The sequence below is a fragment of the Lepisma saccharinum genome, chromosome 9 (genome assembly GCF_977018435.1).
Source record: "Lepisma saccharinum chromosome 9, izLepSacc3.1, whole genome shotgun sequence".
NCBI lineage: Eukaryota > Metazoa > Arthropoda > Insecta > Zygentoma > Lepismatidae > Lepisma > Lepisma saccharinum.
Window position 1 is genome coordinate 31,701,034 of NC_139237.1, and position 16,976 is coordinate 31,718,009.

Below are 16,976 nucleotides of genomic sequence, written 5' to 3' on the forward strand. Positions count from 1 at the left end.
GGATAATATCCATCCTTTGGTAACAGTTTCTAAAATGAATCAATTCTGTCCTAAGTGTAAGATTATGGATGAGCCAAGGCCAATTCAACTGATACCAGTACACTAATTTCCACCAATACTGGTACTTGAAAATTGTAAGAATTCAATGTAGTTCAGAATATGTATAAATTTTAATATATCAATTTTCGATCGAAACAATCATACAATAGTTTTGCTCTAAAATATTCACAATTTCACATGAGATAATCACTTAATCACAAAATTAATTTCTTACCATAATGTTTTTGCAAAAATTATGAAAAATATATCTGCATTTTCAGGATGTTTACTCTCTGCAAAAGTTCTGCATGGCATTTTTGAAGAATTTATGACACTTAAGTTTTGAAACAAAATCAGCTGATATTGGTGATAAAATTCAAGATGTTACTTTCCGTATTGGTACAGACTGAGTCCCATGCAAGATATTTACATTATATTAGCAAAGATGAAAATTAAATTTCAATCAGCTTTCAGAATGGGCAAAGTGTAAGAGGTAATAAGAATGAGAGAAGTTTTCCACCCGAGTTGGTTCAGCAGAAGATGAATGAATCAAAGTTCCCACTGATTTTGTCACAACAAATTTCATGACCTTTACAGGGTCTCAAGACATTTGAAACACATTTACAGCATTCTCTAATTTCTTACTTACTTCAACTCCATTTAGTATATATTTTTATGAAAATACAAAAGCACATGGCTCCAGTTACAGGAAGTCCTACATTTTTAAGTACTTTTTCAATTACAAATAGGCTATTCAAATTAGGATTTACAAACCCTTTAAAAATCCATACATACTGTAAGGATAGTAACCATGTTAATATTCCACAACTCTTGCTGTTTTCTGGTATATTTTTTGTAATATTCCTTAACTTTTCTGGCTGTAGGTCATTTTCCAGGTTTTCTAGGTTGACAGGAACTCTATGAATATATGTGAATATTCCGACTGAAAGTTTGCCTCTAATTACCTTAAGTTCTTCAAGGTCAGGACGTTCTGCTTTCACTACCTCAGCCAATAACTGATCTTCCAAACCATCTCGTGTGACAGTGAAGTTGATGAGAGTTGTCTGAGCTTGCATTTCAGGCTTGTAATGAGGATTTGCAAGCTTTGTGTGAAGAATTAATTGGAATCTGGAATTGTACTCCACTTCCTTGTCTCCAATTTTAATTGCTCTGAAAAATATTGTTCTTTTTAGAAAGTACATAGACGCAATACATGAAAAAAGCATACATCAAATATGCATGCTTTGTAACACAATCTATATTAATTTTAAAGATCTATACATGTGCAAGTTACTTCTTAACTAGCTGTATGCACTTGAAATTTACAAGAAGTTCTGGTAGAACATAAGGGTGAGTCTATTTGATTTACATCTTTTTCATCTATTATAAACATATATTGGTGTAAACTAACCTGCCCTTCTTGATGAGGTTCCTACCGAGAAGCGGATCCAGAACTGGATCCACAGATTCTCCAATGTTTTCTATTAAGACAGTGGCTCCAGAGGTAATAGACATCTCGATAACATCAATGTAGCCTCTCTGCCCCATTCTAATCACATTCAATTCATCTCCGTACTTTGTTTTAATCCACTTGATGCCTTGCAGCTGAAATTCAGAAGCATGTAGCGCCATAAGTGTCATTTAAACCACATTACAGAAATAAAATATAATTGTGTGGTAATGATGGGAACTTTTAATATAGTACACTTAAGTAGTTTAATTTTAAAAAATTGGCACTGAAAGGCAAAAAATGGGTGCAATAAACTAAAAACTTCACACATTTGGAACTTATTCACATTTAAATTTCATTCATAACAATGCAAATTAACATTTGAAATAAAATCTTTTCTTCTCAGCTTATTTTAAATTTAATATATTAGAACTTACTGTTAAAAATAGACTATTTTATTTAACACAAGAAAATTTTATTTATTTTACTTAACATTAAAAACTTGATGATTTTGTAGAATCTAACTTATACTGTTACTGCCATGCCTTCTCATTTTCAATATGTCAACATGGGACATAAAAGCAAATACCACAACTATATTAAACTATTTTTGTTGCTGTTGTCATTCATTGATATACACTAACAATACCTGTCACAATTAATTACTTAGAATGTCCTTATGAAAGCACCATTGAAATTATTTAACACTTACTTGAGGATCAATCATAAGTGGCCATCGATCAGAATTGCTTAAAATTGTTGCATTTTCTGTGGACATCCTGTCACTAGGCAATCCCTCATTATTCCATACAGCAATTTGTGCATCGTCAGTTAACAGTGTCAGAGGATCCAAACCCTCTGTGATTGGTATGGGAGGCTAAAGAAAAAATATATAATATAATATCACATAAACATGGTTTATATTTATAGCCCTATGTATAACTACCATGACCATAACATGGTAATATGAGCATTAGGATTATGAGTTTTGACTTTTTGTAGAATAATTGATTTCTGTACAATAATTGATTTCCTGTGTCATAAATCGATGAACTTTTGTTCAAAGTTAATGAAAAAGGACTTAATTCTGTTTAGTCTTGTAAAAAAGTCACCCCCAATATGAAATTTCTAAAATCATATATGAGTAGTATATGCATTTTGCAAGTAGTAGCACTATGACTTTCTGGAACTTTCTAGAATGTCCTGGATGTTATAGAACTTTCTGTAATCTTCTAGAACTTCATGAAACTTTGTAGAACTTAGTAGAAGTCTGTTGAACTTTCTGAAACAATCATTGTTTTAGAGTATAAGCTTCCCGATTGAGCAGTGGCAATTGTTTTTCTGAAAGATCTCTGTTCAGATTAATAATGCCCTCTTGCTGACAGACAAGTCAGAGTCGTATTAATGTAGTATTGGAAGATGCCGGTAGACAGTGCTGGTGCGTACTTTGGAGCATGCCAACCAATAGCAGGACATTTAATAATAAAGAGGAGATGCAGCAAGAAGGAAGTAGTGGATGTGACTGTGACTTTAAACGGGAGGGAAGGAGCACTGTTATCCAGACTATATTTGGCAAACATTGTTCGCGTGCTGCATTGGGGAACAAAGGATCTTAGAAAACTGAAGCTGTGTAGTGTCATTTTGTGACGCAGTGTGGCATGTTATGTAGAATTGTGCGCTTAGACATTATTTTGTTGAAGTACGAACTATTCCAAATTATTCCAATAGCCAAGTATCATTTGTAATCATAATGTCTTATAAGAAAAGTGCTTCTACCATTGAAAAAACAAGAACATCTGTATGAAGAATCTAGTACAATTTCAAGAATCACATAAGAAAAGAACTGTTCCACTAGAAAAGCAATCACTGTAAAACTACAGCAGAATACTAATCAGTATCCAAATTGTTGGTCCCTCTCTGTTCCTTGGAGCATCCAAGAAAGAAAGGGAAGAACGTGTAAAGGAAATCGCAAAAGAAGTAACAAGTTTATGGCAAAATAAATTAAATTTCCCAATCTTAACAATTCAAGTCATAGAAGCAAAACTGAATAAGGTGCTGAACACCTAGTATGATGAATGTGTAAAACGAGGAAAATATAAACAATTGAATGAAGTTTTTGACATCACAAAAGAAAATGGTGAATACTTCAACAACAGCAACAACAACAACTACTACTACGTCAACTTCCAAAACATCAGAGACTGAGAGTGAAAATGAAGAGTAAGAAAATTCAGATGAACAGTCTACAACGACAAAGAAGAAGTATAAGAAAACTAAATCTGCAACCAAATTAGTAACATCTTCAAAGTTGTCAACCAGCAAAGCAGCAACCATTTGCCAACATTGAGACACGCCTTCACAATGTGGTATTTAAAACTGTTAAACTTAAAGAAGAAATGAAGAAAATACTACACTTAGAAAACTGGTTGTTGCATTATGATGGTAACAGTATTGATGAACAAGAATATCTAGTGCTAGTGTTGAAGAATGAACGAGGAGAAGTTAAGTTAGAAGCACTAGATCTACCATACAGAAAAGTGGATACTGTTGTCAAAGGAAGAAGATATTATTGAAACAGTAGGATAGCATGATGATATGAAATTTCTATTTCATTAAACTCATGTTTCCTGCTTTTTTGAAGAAACTGGAGAGGATTTCTTGATGTGAAGTTTTAGAAAATACCTAAATTAAGTAATGCAATACTAGCTCTTTGGGCATTTATTCTTCTACCAGAGAGAAGAGACCCACTACGCAAAATTTATAGATTCATCTCTTACAGATGGGCTGACCATTGGTTTACTGACCAAATCCACAATGCAGATGATTATCAGAAGCTATGTAGCAGCTTGCAAGTTCATGAAAAAGCATTAAACTGTGTGAAGAAGTTTTGGAATCAAAAACCATCGAGACTGGGAATTACCAGAATAAATCAGTGTGCAGAACGGGCAATGAAGTGTCTTCAAGATCTTAATAACATCTGTAAAATGAAGGAGAAATTTCAGTTCAGATTTATTTTGTCTAAGAACACACGATAATTATGTATTATGCTATAATTATGCTATTACTACTTATAAGTTTGAACTTTGTATTTTGTATTTATTTGTAATTTTGTATGTTATGTTTTAACAATAAACGACATAGGCAGACCTGTGCGTATATGGTAAAATCGATTTTTCGGTTTGGGGGTGACCATTTTCCAAAACTAAATCAAATTATTTCTTTTGTGATTACCTTTAAACAAAAGTTCATCAATTTTTGACACAGGAACATGGAGTTACAAAAAAGTCATAACCCTAATGGGCATATAAAGTGAAACCCTGAGTTTACATTCCAGGATTTAAGTTTTCCTGTATTATATGTTCAATCTTCATGGCCCCATAACAGCATAATTACATACTGTTTTACCTTGGGCCCCTGTAAACAGTAATATCAAGGTTCCACTGTATATTACAAATTAGTTTTCTATTTTAATAAAATATATATTGCAAATAATATTATTCAATGTGTTAATAGTTTATTTCCCTTTTGAATGAAAATGTAAAACAATGAATCTGTGATTTATTCATTCAATTTCAATAATTTCAGCAAGATACTTAAATTATACATTGGCACACACAATATTAATTGACTGGTTGATTATGAAAAACTATAATGGGTATATTATCATTGAAGTATTTGCTTCTTCTTCTAATACAATGACATAAAACCCTCAGGGACAGCAGAACTAATGTAAGTCAATTAAAAATTAAAATATTGACTATATTAGCAACAGTCTACCTTTGCCTAAGAAAACATCATGCTTTCTGTGGCTTAAGGTTCCATACCAGCTGGCATCATGGCTTCAAGGCCAGAGCTACAAATTGAATCAGTCAAACAAATATTATAGTGATATCATTTTTGTCAAGAACAAATTGAAAGAAGTAAAAAGTATAACAAAAGAAAAAAAATTGTACAAGGTTGAACTTAACTTTACATTTAATTCACATTTTGGAAACAAACTAAATTAACAGAACAAACTAAAAACAGTTTTGCAGAAACTGTGAGTACTAAATTTATCTGTAATTATTTACATTTAAATTTGATATGTTACGTTACCATATGGTCAAAAACATAACACTTTGATTTAGGTACTTTACACTTATTACATGAAATAAGAATTTCCATCGTAATTCACTTTCCATCACCTGTGTGAAAGGTGTAGAATATTATAAGGTGTATATATATTTTAAACAAACTTATTCTTCATCTCACACATTAATGCAAAATAAGAAATGTGCTGGGATTTTGTATATCACAATAATCAAGAAACAGGAAGTCTTACATTGCAAAATAAACTGTAAACTTTCCATTTAGGGGTTTATTTTTGCATAAATTTGAAAGGAAAATGTACTTTTTACATTTTTAAATCACCTCATACAAACATTACATTTAGTTTTTCTTGCATGTACGCATTGCTTGCATTGTAGAATTACCACTTTGAATTACCTGATGATGTTTGGGATTCATAATTTTTAAATAAAAAAATAATGTGATCAAATTTTTTTTATCTGGAATGAAAATAAAACAGACTGCTTCTTTTCACAGTTAAGTTGCTATATTACAACAATGTAACATTGACAAAATCCATTATATACCGGATTCTTTTTGGTAAAAAAATTGCTAACCGTTGTTATAACTGTATCTTCAGTCAAAATGAAAATAAATGTCTGATGATGTTCTCCTGAAACGTCACAACGAAAAACTGTTTTCTTATGCTTGTAATAACTGTAAACTACAGGAAAATAAACATTACATTGTTTAATTGCACGCTTTGATACTATTTTTAAACAAACACTTACTTGGATGGTTTTAAGGAAGGGCAACCACATTTTATTCAAGAGATCCAATCTATATTGTTTAGTGAAGCATCCTACATATGATATAAATGCTGTGATGAGAAGAACATCTCCTGGAAGTGTGGTTCCTTGCTGCATAAAACTATAGAAAACAAGAAAAATAATAATTCACATACAAATTCATTCTGACATTCAATCCTTTACTTTTGACATATAGGTAATATTGATACAATTTTATCAAGTTTAACCCCATCACCTGCGGTGGATCTTTACATAGACTCTCTAAAAATTGTCTTTTTTTTACAGATGGTATACATATGATATTTCAAAATTAATGGTTGTATTGTGGCAAGTCATTTTTATAGACATCACACTATTGTTCTTTAATTAGTCTTTTTAAGAAAACAATCCATTGTTAATGCTTTATCGGTTCCTGAAAAACATACTTTTTGCAATGAGTGTTCCTGTGCTTTACAAAGTCTATCTATATATTGCTTCCTTAGCTTCATTACGCCACGAGTCTTTTTGTAGTTACTTTTTACATTATTTATAATGAAACATATTTGCGGTTGCATTTATATAGAGATGATTTATTTTTTGGAAACGCTTCCCTTCATCGTTGCTGCAGGAAAGGGGTCAGTACCCCAGAATGCATTGTTCTCTTCTAAGAATGAAAATAAAAAATACATTTTTAAAGTTCAGTTTTCTTGTAGTGCATTTAAATATCATAAATTTATTCATTTCTCAAGATAACTTTTATAACATTTTTATTTACGGCATAATGAAAATGATTGTATTTCTATAAACAAAACAAGGACTATGTTATAATTAGGGCTGAATAAATACAATCTTACTGATTCTCCCTGATACTGATACTGATGCTTGAAAATCGTAACGATTAAAAGTTATTCAAAATACTGGCTAATATTAATGGGTAAGCAATGCATTCCAATTATAAGGATCAATTTATCACAGTTTTCCTTCAAAATATTCAAGGATTACATCAGAATAGTACCTCTTACGTAATAACAGAATACACTTTTTCCACACAGTATTGGTGTAAAATAAAAGGAAACTTCGAATATTGCATACTTTCCAGGATAATTAAACTCCACGATAGTGTTGTGAGGCATTTTTGTGGATCAAACCTGGAAAAGTATCAGATGTACTTTTATATCAGGATTGGTATTGACTCAGTCCTAGTCATAATTATTGATCACAAAATTATTCCAACATGTGAATTGTCTATGCAGTACACACCAGACTTAGTAGTGAGCATGTAGGATGCTCACTTACATGCTTGTTATTGTCCTAAATGCAATTGGCACGTACAAAGCAGATTTCTTGTGCGAAAATGCAGGTTGCCTATGGACAAAGGTATTATGAGAATCATGTAGTGTCAATACTACAACACTGAAAAACTGAGTGTGAGGTTTAAGGCTGTGTTATACATCTTTTCAATATTAGGCATTATATTTTCAATCCTGTGTAAAATTCATGATTATCTCTAGAATTGCTACAGAAAAAAAAATCTAATTGCACTTGCTATCGGTAGCTTGAAATGTTAAATTATTACCATTCCTGAAAATTAATATTTTTACTGGAAATTACGAATTTTCTCATTTTCTTGCAGAGGGAAAACCACTTCATTTCTGCAAATTCACTGCAGGACATTGCATCCATCTAATGACTCAGAGAGAGTGACGGACAATCAAGTTTGTGATTTCATCCCAGTACAGGGGTGCCGACTTGTCAAAATTATTAGGGGGGCTCTGATCACTGAAACAAATTAATGAATGACTTACTCTCTTCCTTTTTTAAGTTTTGGCCTCAGTGTTCGGAATCTCGTAAAAGCCCATGAATTCCTCAAAAATATTAAAATTTTTATTTACAGATCGAATGCAAAATGTCAATTGTTCACGGTTGGATATGTCATAAGTTTCGTCAACCATAATAGCAAAATATTCCCGACTTTTAATATCTGCTACCACGGAGCGCAAAACAAATCTCCCTAATATATCAATGATCTCGTTCTGAATGTCATGTCAGAGCCATTTGTAGCCCGAATGTCCCATCCACTCTCCTAGTCATGCACATCTTATTTTGAAACTCTTTTTAGTAAAAATGTTAACAATACTCATAATCATTAGGGTGGAGTGTAAATTTTTTTTCTTGAATTTCGAAATGCCTGTAGTCAGAAAAGTTGCATTTTGGTATCAGATAGTCAAATAAAAAAAAATCAGCTTTCTAGGTCAATTTCTTCTGGTGCCCCAAGACCTCCGAAATTTTCATATTTCCACTTATTTTAGCGTATTGAAAGATACATGGAGATTTTCTTTTTAAAAAAAATTCGAAATGCCTGTAGTCAAGAAAGTTGAATTTTGGTATCATATAGTCAAATAATAAAAATCAGCTCTCTAGGTCAATTTCTTCTGGTGCCCCAAGACCTCCTAAGTTTTCATATTTCCACTTATTTTAGCGTGTTGAAAGATACATGGAGAATTCTGGATGTGATGAAATTATATCTTCGTATCCGCCTTTAAAAGCAAAATGAGAAAAACTCAGGAACCTCATGTTTCAGAAATTAGTTAAAGTGTTTCTCACCAAGTGGTAGGAATGTTGATGAAAGCTTCATTTCCATCAGTGTCATATCAAGTCGATGCAAAAGTGAAAAACTTCAAGAAAACTATCGAAATCTCTTAAAGCCCTTTAAGCGTAGACAAAATGAAGAAAACTAGAAGAAAAAATGGCATTGTATTGCTCACATGCTAACTCTACATTATTTGATATATTGTGTTGCAAGTGTAAAGACTTTTCAACCTGTGTTTGTTCTAGAGAGAAGAAAGTACCTATTCAAGAAAGAGAATTTCTTTTGGATCAAAGAACGAGAAAAATGTTCATTGGAAAAACTGATTTGAAAAAATCCAAAGAATTGCAGAAGAAGCCAGCAAGAAAAGCTATGGAAGAAGCAAGACTTCAGAAACATTTGTCAAGCTGTAGTGTCAATGCTGCTACTAGTAGTCAATCAAGTAGACTCAATCAAGTCCATCAAGGAGGAAGAAGGTTGAGATACTGACAGCGACACGAGTAAAGTACTTAAAACCAAATCGGAAATGCCCTCCACTTCAGCGAATTAGTCATTAACCTCAAAGGAAACTCAAATGTGGTTGCCTCTTAACAATTTTGCTAGAGAGTCTGACAGACATCGCATATCTGACAGAAGTGCAGCTAAAATTGCTAGTGCAGTTCTTCAAGATGTAGGTGTTATTAGTGATCCAGATGTTTCTAAAGTGATAGATGGGAGCAAGGTTAGAAGGGAAAGATGTAAAGTCAGGAAAACAGCTGCTGATAGTTTGGATACTCTGACTGGATTGTATTTTGATGGCAGGAAGGACCAGAAAAGAATTAATGAGAAGAGAGGAGTGAAGAATTATGGTCGCGTCGTAACAGAAGAGCATGTGACTTTAGTCCAGGAGCCAAATTCCAAGTATATAGGACACGTCACTCTGTCACTATAAAAAATGAGATCTTGAGCTTCTGTGCTAGGAAGGAAATAAGTATGGACGATCTTTTAGCAGTTGGATGTGATGGTACAAATGTGAATACAGGAAACAAAAGGAGGAGTTATTGTTTTACTCAAAAAAGAACTTGGTAGACCCCTCCAGTGGCTTTTTTGTTTGCTGCATATAAATGAACTCCCACTGCGCCATCTCTTTCAGAAAATTGATGGATTCACAACTGGTCCATAAGATTTTTCTGGGGAAATAGGAAAAGCTCTACAAACTTGCGAAAAACAACCTCTTGTGCAAGTCGATCCAATAAATGTTCCTTCTTCTTGTCAGCTTGTTGGGAATGTTGACTTTGAAGACTTAAGTACTGATCAGAGGTATCTCTATAATTGGTGTATTAGTGTAACAAATGGACACTGCAGTGATGAATTCGCGAATCGCAAATCAGGCCCATTAAACCATTCTAGGTGGCTAACAACAGCTGCAAGACTGCTAAGGTTGTATGTATCGACTGATAAACCCTCAAATAATTTGACAACTTTTGTGAACTTTGTGGTGATGGTATATACTCCAATGCAAAGATATGGATTTATCTTTTCAACCATCAAGTCAAGAGCATTGATGAAAACATTTCACACTAAGAAAGAATATAAGTTGTAAAAGTAATTAGTATTACGATATTGGGCTATATGTAAATGTAAAAGTTTAACATTGTTACATATTTTGGGTACTAATGGGTACTTGGGTAGTTTATTTTATGTATTTCGGTAGCACAACTTTATGGTTGTATTCAAATATCTATTTTTTGCACTTGTTTACTTAGGAAACAGGGTATTCTGTGTTTCACTTCAGGAAAATAAATAAAAAGTTATAATTTTCGGTGAGTAAATGCTGATTTTCAATATGAAATCTTCAGTGACCCTGGGGCACCACTAAAAATTAATTCTTTTTTCTGAAATAGTTAGGGTTAATTAACTGTATAATAACACAGCTTTTCCCACTACAGGCATCTTCATTTTTTTAAAAACAAATTGCCCTATATTTTCACTCCACCTTAATAATCATATACTTAGTATATAGTAATAAGTCATGTGTTTGCTATCTCTGGTCATAGCCCCCAAAGTTGATGGTTTAGTGGTCTCAGCCCCCAAAGTTGATGGTCTAGAACATTTCAAATGTGTATTTAAAGTTAAGTTCATGTGGCACAATTCAGAGTAAACTTTACAAGAGAAGCAAAATAATCATTAGCTTCTCTTAAGCAAAATTATTTGGGGGGCTCTGCCCCCACATCGATAACATTGGGGGGGCTCGAGCCCCCACAAGCCCCATGGAGTCGGCGCCTATGTCCCAGTAGAAAATAGGATTATAGTGTAAAGAGAACGCAAAATGCCATTTGAACATGGAATGAAGTGTCTTTGAAATTATGGATGAAAGAAACTGTTTTTGAGTACATACCAGTGGTATCAGCAGAAAGTATCGTCTGGAATATAATCACTGATACCAGCTGACACTTTTCTAGACTCTGCAAAAATGCCACATAGCATTTACAGAGAGCATAATATAATGGAGTTAAGGTAAAGTTGACCCTGCACATTGCATCATGCCATGAATAGTGGAAGTAGAAACCGTACATTCTTAATCTCAGCCATTTTTGGATAATGCTTTGGTCACTTTTACCCATTTACACAAATAATAGGGGCTGGGTGAACCTCACAGCTACTTAATGAAGGGACAAGGCAGGAAAACATCAGACGTTATATATGACCCACCCTGGGAATCGAACCCAGATCTGTACCATTCTGTACAAGGACATAAACTTAATAGCAAATCAAGAGTTTTTATTTTCTTTCTTTGTGTTGTTTTTCTGCAACTTTTGTCAAATTGTGATCATGTTTAGTTTAGTGAACGTGTGGAGACATAGAACAATATAACCAGATGAATGTATGGATGGAAATGGATGGATGGATTTATTTATCAAACCCGATGAATGTATGATATGAAAGGAAGCATGTTGTAAAATCCACATGGCAAGAAATGACACCATTACTTTGCTTACGACAGAAAATTGACTTACCTCTTCTTCCCCCTGACCCTTCATTTCTAATCTCTATTAGCTTATCTTGAACAATTTCACAATTTTATTAATAATATTAACACATTTCTTGAGTAAATCTTTAATTTAACAATAAATTAGATCATTTTTTAGAAAATTGGTTTATTACTTAATTACAATATGAAAAATCCCCATCTTAAGGAGTGATTAATATAATTATTTATTACATTGACACACAAATATTTCTTTGCTGACTCATAGTTTCTGTTTCAGCAAAGGTATATTTGCATATATAATGTGCACTAAATGCAATACTTCACATTGAGCAAATTCTCATGATTTATTTAAAAATCTGTTTCCATGAAAATGAGCAGCAGAGAAACGAAATGTGGCATTGTTTCAACAATATCCATAGATACCGATATGCATCACATTTAAAAGCAATGGCTACATTTAATTGTTTCCTACATAGTTTATTCATTCTAGGTTGCTATAAACATTTCTGATTAACAAAAATACAATTTATAAGAAATTTTAAGTTTGTTTCAAACCAAAACAGGGAAAAAAAGGCCACAAATAATAAAACTAGAAGGCAGGGCAACTAATGTTGCTGAGACTACAACAAAAAAGCAAAACTGCCATAATTACTCCTGTCCTAATTACTCCTGTCCTGTCCTGTTTTAAGTCTATTTTATACTTGGACTGCCTAATTGCCTATAAATATGCCTTCACAATAGGATGTAATGACGTTCCTAATGCACTGTATATTATGAAGCAAATTAGGTGAAGCTACATTTGTAGCAATGGTGGTTAGGTACCTACCTATGTGTTTCAATTTGAATGATAAATCTCTTCAATACTTGTTGTTCATTGTTACCAAGGAAAGCGAATTAAATGTATTTCACTAAGTGAAGGTTGTTTAATTATATTATTGTATTATTATGTTCTCCATGGTTTGATAGCGAATGTCATATAATAGAAACAAGAAATCAGGCTAGACTCAGGTGGTTAAATAACTCTGATCACACAAATCTAAGCAATTATAATAGAATAAAGCGAGAAGTTAACCGCATGTTTCTAATTAAAAAAATAGATACTTGAAAAGCAAAATTAGTGAAATTGAAACAAACAGCAAAAACAAAAATATCAGAGATTTATATAAAGGTGTAAATGGGTTTAGAAATGGGTGGCAACCTAAAATAAACTTGATAAAAGATAAAGATGGTGATTTTCTAGCTGACCCAAGCGATATTCTAAATAGATGGAAGAACTACTTTAATGACCTTTTAAATGTCCATGTAGGAGATAAATCAGAAGTAAATGAAGTCCACACAGCAGAACCTTTAGTTCCAGAACCTAACTTGACTGAAGTTAAAGATGCTATTAAAAGGCTAAAGAATAACAAAGCACCTAGCATTGATTTAATACCAGCTGAGTTAATTAAATATGGTGGAAATTCGTTAATATGTCAAATTCATAAATTAATTTGTTTAATAAGGAATAAAGAAGAAATCCCTCAACAGTGGAAAGAATCCATAATTGTTCCTGTGTTTAAAAAAGGTGATAAAATGAACTGCAATAATTACCATGGAATCTCTCTACTCTCAACAACATATAAAATATTATCTAACATTCTTTTAACAAGACTAACCCCATATGCTAATCAAATTATAGGTGATTATCAATGTGGATTTAAACGTAACAGATCAACTACAGATCAAATTTTTCACATCACACAGACACTTGAGAAAAAAGTGGGAATATAATCAAAGTGCCCGTCAGCTATTCATTGATTTAAAAAAAGCATATGATTCAGTCAAAAGAGATAAATTATATAATATATTAGTAGAGTTTGGAATACCTAAGAAGCTTGTTAATATGATAAATGTATGCACCAGTGAAACAGAAAGTAAAATTCGTGTGGGTATTAATGTGTCTGACAAATTTACAATTAATTATGGGTTAAAACAAGGAGGTGCATTATCTCCATAGCCCTTTAATTTTGTCTTAGAATATGCTGTTAGGAAGGTAAAAGAAACTAACAAAGGACTAAAATTAAACAGTGTGACTCAGTTGTTAGCATATGCAGATGATGTGGACTTATTAGGAGATGATATAAATACAATTAAGAATAATGCTAAAATATTTTTTAAAGCAGCTAAAGAGATAGGTTTGGAAGTTAGCAAAGAGAAAACTAAATATATGCTTACAGCCCGAAACCAAGTGTTAGGTAATAATCAAAATCTAATTATTGATAACAACTCATTTGAAACAGTTTCCAAATTCAAGTACTTAGGAAAAATACTAACAAATGAAAATGATATTAAAGAGGAAATAAAAAGTAGGCTTAATTCAGGAAATGCATGTTACTTTTCTCTTCATATACTTTTGTCTTCTCGTTTAATATCTAAGAAACTAAAAGTTATAATATACAAAAAAGTAATTTTCCCTGTAGTATTATATGGATGCGAAACTTGGTCCCTTACATTGAAAGAGGAACGTAAATTGAGAGTATTTGAAAATAAGATCCTTAGGAAAATATTTGGACCTAAAAGGGATAAGGAGACAGATGAGTGGAGAAGGTTACATAATTTAGAACTACATAATTTGTATTCATGTCCAGATATTATTAGAATGATTAAATTAAGAAGACTTAGGTGGTCAGGCATGTGGCATGAATGAGAGAGGAAAGAAGAGTTTACAGGGAAGAGTTTACAGGATTCTTGTTGGGAAACTGGATAGTAAGAGACCTGTTGGAAGGCCAAGACGAAGATGGAGGGATAACGTTGAGATGGACCTAAAGGAAATCGGTAGGGATGGAAAAGAGTATATAGATCTTGCTCAGGATAGGGACAAATGGAAGGCCTGTGTTGCTGCAGCCATGCACCTTCGGGTTTAAGAAGGCTAGAGATTTAGTTAGTTAGTTATTATTATGTTCTGGCTTGGGCAACATTCCGACAGCCAGAGCTGTGTGCCAGCAGGCTAATATGGAAAGAACCACTAGATAATGTGGTTCCCGGGGACACGAACGGAAAAGCAGCAGCAGGATTGGAGGAGGCAGTGAGTGCGATGTTCCGGCAGTTGTATCACAATAAATACTGCAATGCTCCGAAGAAAATTCTGTGATGTTGTGAACAAAAGCCGCCACTAAATAAACTCAGTCCTTGCTACCTTGCAGGAAGGGGAATGATCCCCGAAGGCTAAGGGAAAGAGATCTGAACAGAAAACCAAACCAGCTGCCCTAGGGGGAGTAAACCCTAAAAAAATCCTGATCCTCCAAGACTGGGGGTTGGGTGTAGGGCTGATTGATTGATTTGGTGTTTTAAGTCCACTTTATGCACAGTAAGGCTAATCGGGACTGGACCTACAGTTTAAAGTGGGATCCGAACCACTATGTGCCTCCACTGGGTATTGAACCCAGCACCCTTTGATTACAAGGTGATGATGCTACCACGCCACTACACCATTGGGGAGGCACAGGGTGTAGGGCTGACAACCCTATCCCGTAAAAGGAACCATATTGGAAGACCTTCAAGAAATGTAGCTGGACAGCTCTAATGATGACAGACTGGCATGTCTAATGGACAACCAGTGAATGGTCCTGTATGTAGGGAGTTGGAATATACTATCTCCATATGAGGCAGGGGCACAGATAATAATGCTGGGCCAACAAAATAATTATAAATCTCTGATAGTGCCATTACAAGAAATACATTGGATTGGAGAAGGATTATTGGAAAAGAGAGAACAAACTATCTTTTATAGCTGTGATAAAAGGTTGCCTAGATTAGGAACTGGGCTCCTAGTACATAAACAATTAAAACATCTAGTAATAGGATTTAAAGCCAAAAGTCCAAAATTATTAACATTAAAAGTTAAAGGAAAGTTCTTTAATTATACCAGGGCTAGTCAAAAAAGAGTGAGAATGATTATTTTTTATATCACACAGTGAACATGCAGCTGTGAAACAAATTTGCGCGAGAAGAACGTGTCTCGTGGAATCGGCAGATAAAATTGCAAGCACATATGTGCATGCATCTGGCAACACTGTGCAAACATAACACAAATGGTCAGAAGTCGCATACGGAAAATGGAGTCTGTTCATGAGGAGCAGTACGTGGCTTGGAAATTTTGCACATGTCTGCGAGGCCTACCTGAATTCCATCATAACTGGTGATGAGAGTTGGCTTCACCACTATGATCCCAAAAGCAAACAGGCGAGCACAGTCTGGAAATCACCCAGTTCTCTGACGCCAAAGAGAGCCAAAGCTGTTCCATCGGCGAATAAGGTAATGGTGATTTCCATCTTCGACTACCATGGTATGGTCCACCAACATGAAGTGCCTCCGCACACCACGGTTACTGGACAGTATTACGTGACAGTTGTGAAGACCCTGGCTGAACACATCCATCGAAAACGCCCTGAGCTGCATCCTTGTTGTTTGGTGCCTACACCAGGATAATGCACGCCGTCACATTTCCAACATTGTTGCCCAATGTCTGGCTCGACAAAACATTGAATGTGTCCTCCACCCTCCATACAGCCCAGATCTTGCTCCATATGACCTTTTTGTCTTGTTCCCTCGTCTGAAATCTGACCTGCGGGGCAAGCGTTTCGACTCATCAAAGGCCGTTCTGAAGAAGGTGGAGGCGGTTCTGAAGACGATGGCAAAAGATGGGTTCCAGCATGCCTTCCAGGACTGGCAGACACGTTGGGCCAAGTGTATACAACTCGATAGGGACTACTTCAAAAAATACCATATCAACCTGGACCTGCCTAATGTATTCGTAAGCAAAAAATTCATGCTCACTCTTTTTTGACTAGCCCTCGTAGTATAACTTAATACACACTGAAGTATCCACAAATGATGAAAAGGAAGATTTCTATGATGGTTAGAGAAAGCATGTGATGAGAGCCCAAAATTTACATAAACATAGTAGTCAGCTCACGGATTTCAATGCCCAGACAGCGACTGAAGATGTGCATCAAGTAACAACTGGTAACAAAGTATACATAAAGTAACAAATAACAATGTATGAGGCTATAATGTTTGCAGCACCTCAAAATCAGGTAATTGAAACAACTCTCT

At 34.1% G+C, this 16,976-nt stretch overlaps 1 protein-coding gene across 2 annotated transcripts in view; it reads right to left on the reverse strand.

Annotated features, from left to right (window-relative positions):
- The window catches only part of Dhc93AB (Dynein heavy chain at 93AB), a 584,738-nt gene that overhangs the window by 107,879 nt on the left and 459,883 nt on the right, over positions 1-16,976 (reverse strand). For both annotated transcript variants that reach the window (XM_083127975.1, XM_083127974.1), the window contains 4 exons: positions 6,328-6,466; positions 2,202-2,366; positions 1,451-1,644; positions 1,005-1,209 (listed from right to left, as the gene is read on the reverse strand). In XM_083127975.1, the coding sequence (XP_082984101.1) occupies positions 1,005-1,209; positions 1,451-1,644; positions 2,202-2,366; positions 6,328-6,466 (703 nt within the window). The remainder of the gene's footprint in view (positions 1-1,004; positions 1,210-1,450; positions 1,645-2,201; positions 2,367-6,327; positions 6,467-16,976) is intronic.